At 45.7% G+C, this 9,803-nt stretch overlaps 1 protein-coding gene across 1 annotated transcript in view; it reads left to right on the top strand.

The window, feature by feature from the left end:
* Positions 1-9,120: 9,120 nt before the first annotated feature.
* LOC119975535 overlaps positions 9,121-9,803 on the top strand; it is a 45,193-nt gene continuing 44,510 nt past the window's right edge. The window contains exon 1 of the mRNA XM_038815327.1: positions 9,121-9,163. Coding sequence (XP_038671255.1) covers positions 9,121-9,163 — 43 coding nt within the window. The remainder of the gene's footprint in view (positions 9,164-9,803) is intronic.

Below are 9,803 nucleotides of genomic sequence, written 5' to 3'. Positions count from 1 at the left end.
ACTCTGTCAGTATGTCCTTTGTTTCGGTGAGTAGGCATTATTAAAGCTCACAAGATCAGAGGTAATATATTGACATGGATAGAGGATTGGTTAACAGACAGGAAGCAAAGAACGAAGCACAGATTTCAAATGATTTGCAAAAGAATAAATGCGATGTGAGAAAAATAACTTTTTCACACAGTTGAGGTTTGAAATACACTGCCAAGAAGTATGGTGGAGGCAGGTTTAATAGAAGCATTTAAGAGCTTATTAGGTGAGTGCTTTAAAAGAAACAATGTGCAGGGATATAGGGAAAAGGCAGTGGGATGGTACATTTAAATGCGCAACCATGCTGTTAGTTTGAATAGCTGGTGCAGACACAATGGGCTAATTGGTCTCCTTCTGCGCCATAACACTTCTGTGATAAACAAAGCATTTCTAATTTGGCAGGTAATGAAAAGTGGAGTACAGCAATAATCTGTGCGTGGATCTCAGCTATTTACAAACTATATTGACAACTTGGATGAAAGATAGAGAGTAAAGCATCTTAAGTTTGCTGATGATACAAAGCTAGGTGGGAAGGTAAGCTGTGGGGGGCACGCAAAGGTTGCACAGAGATATTGACGGGTTAAGGGAGTGGGCAGACTAAGTTTCATATAGGCAAGTGAGAAGTTATTAGCTCCAGGAATAGAGCAATAAAATGTATTTTTAAAGACGTGAAACTTGTAATCATTGATCTTCAGAGAGACTTGGGCACGCTCATACGAGGGACATTTAACGTCAGCATACAGGTGCAGTCATCAATTGGGAAGGGAAATTGCATATGGGCCTTTATTGCGAGGGGCTTGGAGTACAGAAATAAAGAAGCCACGCTTGTGTCGGGTTTTAGGGATGCCACATTTGGAATACTGTGCGCAGTTTTTGTCTCCAGATTTAAGAAAAGATACTCTTGTATTGGAGGCAATATAGTGAAGGTTCACGAAAGTGGTCCCTCAGATTTGGGTGTTGTTCTATGATGAGAAATTGGGTTTATATTCTCTAGTTTAGGAGCATGAGAGGGCAATTTCATTGAAACCATCAAGATTCTGACGGTGCTTTGATGGGTAGATGCAAAAAGATTTTTTTCTGCTGGTTGGGAAATCTGAAATACGGCAGTGTCAGGATAAGGGGCTGATTGGTAAGGCTTGAGATGAGGAAAAACCCTTCTCGCAAAAGATTGTGAAACATTGGACATTGCAACCTAAGAGTGTTGTTGATGCTCCATCACTGAACACATTTAAGGCTGGGATAGACAGCTTTTTGGTCTCTCGGAGATGTAACATTTGTGGGGTTAGAAAGAAAAGTGGATTCGAAGCGGAGATCAGCCATGATCATGTTAAATGGTGGAACAGGCTGATAGGCCATGCGGGTTTCACTTCCTCCTAATGCTTATTTTTATCTGTGAGAGTGTATCAGTGTCTCTGCACTGTAGATTCTATAAGTGTGTGACTCTGTTGTGTGCCTATGAGAATCTCTGAGAATGCATATTTGTGTTAGAGTATTGAGTCTGTGTCTCTGTTGTGCATCTGTGAGAGTTTGTCTGTGAGAACGTGCATTGTGTTCGGGTATGTGAGTGTGTATCTGTTTTGTGTGCCTCCATGAGAGTGTCTGTGTGTATGTCTTTTTTATGCCTTAGTGTTTCTGTATGAGCGTGTATCCATGAGAGTGCCTCTGTGTTTTTTATTCATTTACAGGATGTGGATGTCGCTGGTTAGTTGAGGATGTATTGCCCATCCCTAACTGCCCTGCAGTAGGTGGCGGTGTGTTGGCCTCTTGAACCGTTTCAGTCCTTGAGGTGTATGTACATCCAGAGTGCTGTTAGGGAGGGAGTTTCAGGATGTTGCCTCAGCAGCACGATAGCACAGTTTAGCACTGTTGCTTCACGCTCCAGGGTCCCAGATTCGATTCCTTCCTTGGATCACTGTCTATGCAGAGCCTGCAGATTCTGCATGTGTCTGCATGGGTTTCCTCCGGGTTCTCCGGTTTCCTCCCACAGTCCAAAGATGTGCAGGTTAGGTGGATTGGCCGTGCTAAATTGCCCTTAGTGTCGAAAAATGTTTGGTGGCATGAAGTGGATAGGGTGGAGGTATGGGCTGAAGTAGGGTGCTCTTTCGAAGGGCCAGTGCAGACTCGATGGGCTGATTGGCCTCTTTCTGCACTGTAACTTCTATGATTCTGCATTTACACGTCAGGGTGATGAATGACTTGGAGGGAATCTCCAGGTGGTGGGGTTTCCAGGTAGCTGCTGCTCTTGTCCTTCTAGATGGTAGTGACCGTAAGTTTTGAAGTTGCTGTCTGAGGAACTTTGGTGAGTTGCTGCAGTGCATATTATGGATGGTACACATGGCTGCTACTGTTCATCGGTAGTTCAGGGTTTGAATGTTCGAGCAAGGGGGAGAAATCAAGTGGGCTGTGCTGTCCTGGATGGTGTTGAGTTTCTTGAATGTTATTGGAGCATCACTCATCCAGGCAAGTGGAGTGCGTTCCATTACACTCCTGACTTGTCCTTGCAGATAGTGGACAGGCTTTGGGGATCAGGAGATGAGTTCGTCGCCTTAGAATTCCTAGCCTTTGACCTGCCCTGGTAGCCACAGTATTAATATGGCCAGTCCGGTTCAGTTTCTGATTAAAGGTAACCCCCAGGATGTTGATTGTGTGGGATTCAGCGAAGTTAATGCCATTGAATGTCAAGGGGCGGTGGTGGTGAGATCCTCTCTCATAGGAGATGATCTTTGGCTGGCACTTGCGTGGCAGCACGGAAGCATTGTGGTTAGCACAATTGCTTCACAGCTCCAGGTTCACAGGTTCGATTCCCTGCTTGGCTCACTGTCTGTGCGGAGTCTGCACGTTCTCCCCATGTGTGGGTGTGTTTCCTCCGGGTGCTCAGATTTCCTCCCACAGTCCAAAGATGTGCAAGTTAGATGTCTTGGCCATGCTAAATTGCCCTTAGTGTCCAAAATTGCCCTTAGTGTTGGGTGGGGTTACAGGGTTGGGATAGAGTGGAGGTGTGGGCTTGGGTAGGGTGCTCTTTCCAAGAGCCGGTGCAGACTCGATGGGCTGAATGGCCTCCTTTTGCACTGTAAATTCTATGGCAAAAACATAACTTGCCACTTGTCAGCCCAAGCTTGGATATTTTCCAGTTATTGCTGCATTTGGACATGGACTGTTTTATTAACTGAGGAGTTACAAATGGTTTTGAATATTGTGCAGCCATCCACAAACATCCCCACTTCTAACCTTATGATGGATGGGAAGTCATTGATGAAGGAGCTGAGGATGGCTGTTCCAAGGACACTATCCTGAGGAACTCCTCCAGTGATGTCCTGGAGATGAGATGATTGACCTCCAACCACCATAACCATCTTCATTTGTGCCACGTATGACTCCAACCAGCGGGGAGTTTTCCCCCTGATTCCCATTGACTCCAGTTTAGCTAGGGCTCCTTGATGCCATACTTGGTCAAATGCTGCTTTGATGTCAAGAGCAGTCACTCTCACCTCTCCTCTGGTATTCAGAACTTTTTTCCATTTTTGAACCAAGGCACAAGGTTCAGGAGGTCAGGAGTTGAGTTACCCTGGCGGAACCTAAACTGAGCATCCGTGAGCAGGTTATTGCTGATTAAGTGCCGCTTAATAGCACTGCTAATGATTCCTTCCATCACTTTCCTGATGATGGTGAGCAGACTGATAGGGCAGTAATTGGCTGGGTTGGATTTGTCCTGTTTTTTGTGCATAGGATATACGAGGGCAAATTTCCACATTGCCAGGTAGATGCAAGTATTGTAGCTGTACTGGAACAGCTTGGTTAGGGGTGTAGTAGTTCTGGAGCACAAGTCCTCAGTACTATTTCCGGGATATCATCAAGGTCCATCGCCTTTGCATTTGCAAATGCCTTCGGCCATTTTGTAATATCACATGGAGTGAATCGTATTGGCTGAAAATTGACATCTGTGATGCTGGGGACCTCTGGGGGAGACTGAGATGGATCATCCACTTGTCACTTCGGACTGAAGATTATTGCGAATGCCTCAGCCTTGCTGTGTACCTCTGTGACACTGACTGTATGTGCGTGTGTCTCAATCTATGTCTGTGAGCCATGATGTGGAGATGCTGGCTTTGGACTGGGGTGAGCACAGTAAGAAGTCTTACAACACCAGGTTAAAGTCCAACAGGTTTGTTTCAAACACTAGCTTTCATGGCACTGCTTCTTCTTCAGGTGAATCAAGAAGCAATTCACCTGAGGAAGGAGCAGTGCTCCAAAAGCTAGTGTTTGAAACAAACCTGTTGGACTTTAACCTAGTGTTGTAAGACTTCTTACTATGTCTGTGAGTGCATGTCTCTGCAAACAAGTGTGCATCTGGGTTGGGTTACTTTGAGTGTCTGTGTATGTCTCCTTTACCTTGTCTCTCTCAATGTGTCTCTGACTGTGTCTTTGAGTATGTTCTGTATGTTTTGGGGAACGTTTCTCTGTTGTATAACATCTGTGAGCATGTCAGTGTGTCTCTGTCAGTGTGTCTTGGTGAGTGTGTCTCCGATGTATACACCTATGTGAGTGTGTCTCTGTATGCCATCTGTCAGTTTTGCCTCTATGTTAGTGCATTTGTGCTGAGTAGCTCTGTGAGAGTGTCTGTATGAGTGTGTCTCTATGGGTATGTCTGTGTCTTATGTCACTCTGCCAGTGTCTCTGCGAGTGTGTCTCTAAGTGTGCCTTGGTGTGTGTGTTTTGTACTTCTCTATGCCTGTTTCTCTGTAGCAGAATATAATCCACCTACCCTATCCCCAAGCTATCAGCATAAATGATCATGGCCAATCCACCTAATAATCAGTCCCGTAACCATTCTCTGAAATGCTTCTAATGCATTAACAACCTTCCTTAAATAAGGAGATTAACACTGTACAGACTACTCCAGATGTGGTCTCACCAATGCGCTTCACTACTGAAGCATGACTTCCCTAGTTTTGTATTCATTCTGTCTGAGTCCGCGAGCATGCACATATCTGAGTCTGGAAATCCGTCTGTGTGAACCCCGCTCTGTCAGTGCACCTGTATGTATTGAAGGATTTGTCTAAATTAATGCCTTTATGCCTCTGTGGACGTTTCTGCCACACTGGTGCATGTATCCTGCCGAAATTATCTGTGATGTGGAGATGCTGGCGTTGGACTGGGGTGAGCACAGTAACAAGTCTTACAACACCAGGTTAAAGTCCAACAGGTTTGTTTCAAACAGTAGCTTTCGGAGCACTGCTCCTTCCTCAGGTGAATGAAGAGGTATGTTCCAGAAACATATATAGACAAATTCAAAGATTCCAGACAAAACTTGGAATGCGAGCATTGGCAGGTAATCAAATCTTTACAGATCCAGAGATAGGGGTAACCCCAGGTTAAAGAGATGTGAATTGTCTCAAACCAGGACAGTTGGCAGGATTTCGCAAGCCCAGGCCAGATGGTGGGGGGTGAATGTAATGCGACATGAATTCCAGGTCCCGGTTGAGGCCGCACTCATGTGTGCGGAACTTGGCTATAAGTTTCTGCTGGTGATTTTACATTGTCGCGCATCCTGAAGGCCGCCTTGGTGAACGCTTACCCGGAGGTGAGAGGCTGAATGCCCTTGACTGCTGAAGTGTTCCCCGACTGGAAGGGAACATTCCTGCCTGGTGATTGTCGCACGATGCCCATTCATTCGTTGTCGCAGCGTCAGCATGGTCTCGCCAATGTACCACGCTTTGTGACATCCTCTCCTGCAGCGTATGAGGGAGACAACATTGGCCGAGTCGCACGAGTATGTACTGCGTACCTGATGGATGGTGTTCTCACGTGTAATGGTGGTATCCATATCGATGATCTGGCACGTCTTGCAGAGATTGCCATGGCAGGGTTGTGTGGTGTCATGGTCGCTGTTCTGAAGGCTACCCAGCGTGACAATCCCTTTCTCTGGATCTGTAAAGATTTGATTACCTGCAAATGCTCGCATTCCAAGCATTGTCTGGCAATTTGTCTACATATATATTTCTGGAACATACCTCTTCATTCACCTGAGGAAGGAAACAAACCTGTTGGACTTTAACCTGGTGTTGTAAGACGTCTTACTGAAATTATCTGTGTCATTGTGTATGTGAGTGAAATATCTTTCTGTCTGTGGGAGTCTTTCTGAATGTCCCGGTTGTATATTGATGAAATATCACCAGCGCCCTCATTCTCAGACCGAGCTGGCGGGAGCTGGTGTTAAAGAAAGAAGCAGTTTATTTTTGTTGTTGCTGTTGCTTAAAATAAAGTCACATTTCACTCGAGGCAGCCGATATCAGTAGACGATGTCGTGGGTATGGGGTTTTGAGCGTGTGTTCAGCTGGCCGCATTGCTGGGTCGTAATAGAACGTGTCGTCTCCGACTCAAACCACGTACGAAGCAAAACAGGCGGATTTATTTCTGGAAGCGGAGAGAAAGCAGACAAGTTGCATAATCGGATGGCCCAGAGACCAGAGATGAGTGCAAATTTATTATTTATAAAAAAAAATCGGATGCGCCTGCAAGCGAGCATCGATGCATCAGCCATCATGCGAACTAGCTCACATCTCCTGGGAGGACCACCTGGAGAGGCAATTTTGGAATTAACAGTTTGTGCCATTGATGTGAAATAAACCTTATCAACCTCCAACATATTGAAAGATAAAGAGTTCAGGGAATAAAACAGTCTAGGGTAATTCGGGGGCGTAGAAGCGATTATTCGGGCAGAAAGCTAGTTTGGGGATGAGCTGAGCTGAGTGCGTGCGGGGCACCATATTATAGAGATTTTTTAAAAATCATGTACGGGATGTGGGCGTCGCTGTCCAGACCAGCATTTACTGCCCATCCCTATTGCCTTCGAGAAGGTGCGGTCCTGAACCGCTGCTGTCCCTGAGGTGTAGGTACATTGTACGGTAGAGAGTTCCAGGATTTTCACACAGTGAAGGAACGTCATATATTTCCAAATCAGGATGGTGAGCGACTTAGAGGGGAACTTCAAAGTGGTGTTATTCCCAGTTATCTGCTCCCGCTGTCCCAGATGGCAGTGGTCTTCGGTTTGGAAGGTGCTACCTAAGGAGCCTTTGTGAGTTCCTGCAATGCCACTTGTGGATGGTACACATGGCGGCTACTGTGCATCAGTGGTGGAGGGAGTGAATGTAATGATAGGATGGACTTGCAACCTCTTCATGTCTCTCGTCGGAAGTTGAGATATGGGGTTAGCAAGCAAAGTGAACAATAGAACGGCAGATCTATCTCACCCAAACTGAAACCCACTTTCAAATTGTCACATTCAGCAGAGCTACCCAAAGTGCAAAAGAACCATATCATCCATATCAGCATCCATATCAGCATGCAATTGATTATATATTTTTTCTAGCATGTTAAGCTTTTCTTCTAAAACCTGTCCTTACTGAAGCTGGTATTGTAGTTCAGGAATTGTCAAACTTGGGGGCGTGGCCTGCGGGTGGGTAGCGGGTGGGTGTCGGAAGGGTTGCGGCGCTATCCGTCGCTGAGCTCCCGATCGCACAAATTTGCACGCAACAGCCGCAGCAGCTGGCTATTAATAACGGCGGCTGCAAGTGGCCTTCAAAATGGCTGCGAACATATAAAATAAATATGGCCACACTGCGCATGCGTGCCTGCTTATCAGTGTGCATGCACACTGATGAGCGGGCACGCATGCGCAGTGCGGCCGCATATTTTTAAATATGGTTGCAGCCTTTTTTTTAAACAAGTTTTGGAGAGTTTTTATTTGATAACATTTTACAGGAAAAAAATGCAGAAACTGAAAATATTTTCATCCTCTAGAAATTGGAGGTTCACCACATTTCACCTAAACATTACAGGGTAAGAAGAAATGGTGGGTCACGCATGTCAGCCGGTGTGGGCCGGGAAGGTCAGCCGGCGTGGGTCGCAAAGGTCGGCCAGAATGAGCCGGGAAGGTCGGCCAGCGTGGGTCGTGAAGGCCGGCTGCCGTGGGCCACCATGGTTTGCCGGGTTGGGTCCCGAAGGTTGGCTGGTTGGTAAAAATGGGTCCCTGGAACAAACGTTTGAAAAACACTGTTGTAGTTTATTCCAATGCATTTTTGATGATGACATACATGCAATATTATAAATTGCAAAGCTTCCTTGATTGCAGGTTATTTAAGCTGCCTTGCCTGTTGTGCATGGCTTAAGGTTCAATAAATTGAAAATTTAATATTAAGACTCAAAAATGAATTATCCTTCTTTGGGTTGAGCAGTTTCCTTGGCCCCAGAGATCTATGTTGAACTACAACCATTTACCCAGTCAGGTCTTGACAGGTGAATGTGGAATGGATGCTTCCTCTTGTTGGAGAATCTAGAAATAGGGGGTCTGTGTCAAAAATAAGGGGTCGCACATTTGAAACAAACATTAAAGAAATAAATGCATTTGGAAGACCCAATTATTTTTTTCCAATTAAGGGGCAATTTAGCATGGCTAATCCACCTAACCTGAACATCTTTGGGTTGTGGGGGTGAAACCCATGCAGACACGGGGAGAATGTGCTAACCCCACACGGACAGTGACCTGAGGCCGGGATTGAACCCTGGTCCTGAGCGCGATAGGCAGCAGTGCTAACCAATGCACCACCATGCCGCCCCCGTTTGAAACAAAGATGAAGAGCGTTATTTTAACTCTGAGGGTTGTGCATGTCTGCAACTCTCTTCCTCAAGAGCTGGCAGAAGCTGAGTCTTTGAATATTTTTAAGGCAGAGGTGGATATATTCTTGGTGATAGGTTATTGGGGCTCAGCAGGACGCAGATTTCAGATTACTGTTAGATCAGCCACAATCTTATCAATGGTGGAGCAGCCTTGATGGGCTGAATGGCCTGCTGCCCTTTGTTCATATGTTCACATATAAGTGCGGGTGAATCCTGTGAGTTGGAGTGGATATTTGGCTGTAATTGAACAACGGTGGAATTGATGCACTTCCAGAAATGCACTCAAAGAAACCCCAGGGCCCTGATCAATACTCGTAAAGACCTTCATCATTCCAATTGCAATGGGCTTTTCGTTTCTGAACGTTGAGTGTTAATTTCATATCTTCTGTCATTCATTGCTCCATCCCCTGCAGGAAAATGAACATCAGTGCCATCCTCTGGATATTGGCTGTCTTCTTGGGTAAGTTCATTATTTCTTATGCTACAAGTCTGTCTTGGATGAATGCACAGAAATAGACAACAGTGAATGGGCAGTGGAAAACAAACCAGTTTTCAATGCCCAAACACTGCCCTGCTGTCCAAAGTGTCTCTTGCTCCACCACATGTCACTCACCACTCATCAGCCCTCTCCACTCCCCTGCTACTGCTGATTTCTCAAGCTATTCATCTAACATGCTGTACTCTGTGAGCAGAAATTTGCCCCACTTCAATATCGCAAAGACTGAAGCTGTTGCCATCAGCCTTTGCTACAAATTCTGTCTCCTATCTGTCGACTTCATTCCTCACCCGAGTAAGTGTCTTGAGGCTGAACCCAAAATATCTGAACCCAAAAATGTGCTCCCGGCGACATATTTATGCCATTATTCTGCACTTATTTTTCCCTGCATGAATTCGTCTTTTGCTGCTCCCTCTCTATTTCCCCCTCCCGCATATTGGTGTCGCACTGGCGATTGTTGCTGGTCAGGTAATCTATATGGTCAAACTCATGCTGTGATGGACATGGGTGAAAAATCAATCTGGAATGTAAGGCCAGTCTCAGTGATGGTGGAGGCCTTCAGATCTGTTCTTAATCGTAGTAAACCTCCATCTGGTTCACTCAT

Source organism: Scyliorhinus canicula, chromosome 13, assembly GCF_902713615.1.
Source record: "Scyliorhinus canicula chromosome 13, sScyCan1.1, whole genome shotgun sequence".
Taxonomy (NCBI): domain Eukaryota; kingdom Metazoa; phylum Chordata; class Chondrichthyes; order Carcharhiniformes; family Scyliorhinidae; genus Scyliorhinus; species Scyliorhinus canicula.
Note: the sequence above shows the minus strand (reverse complement) of the source record. Positions and strands in the feature narration are given on the sequence as shown.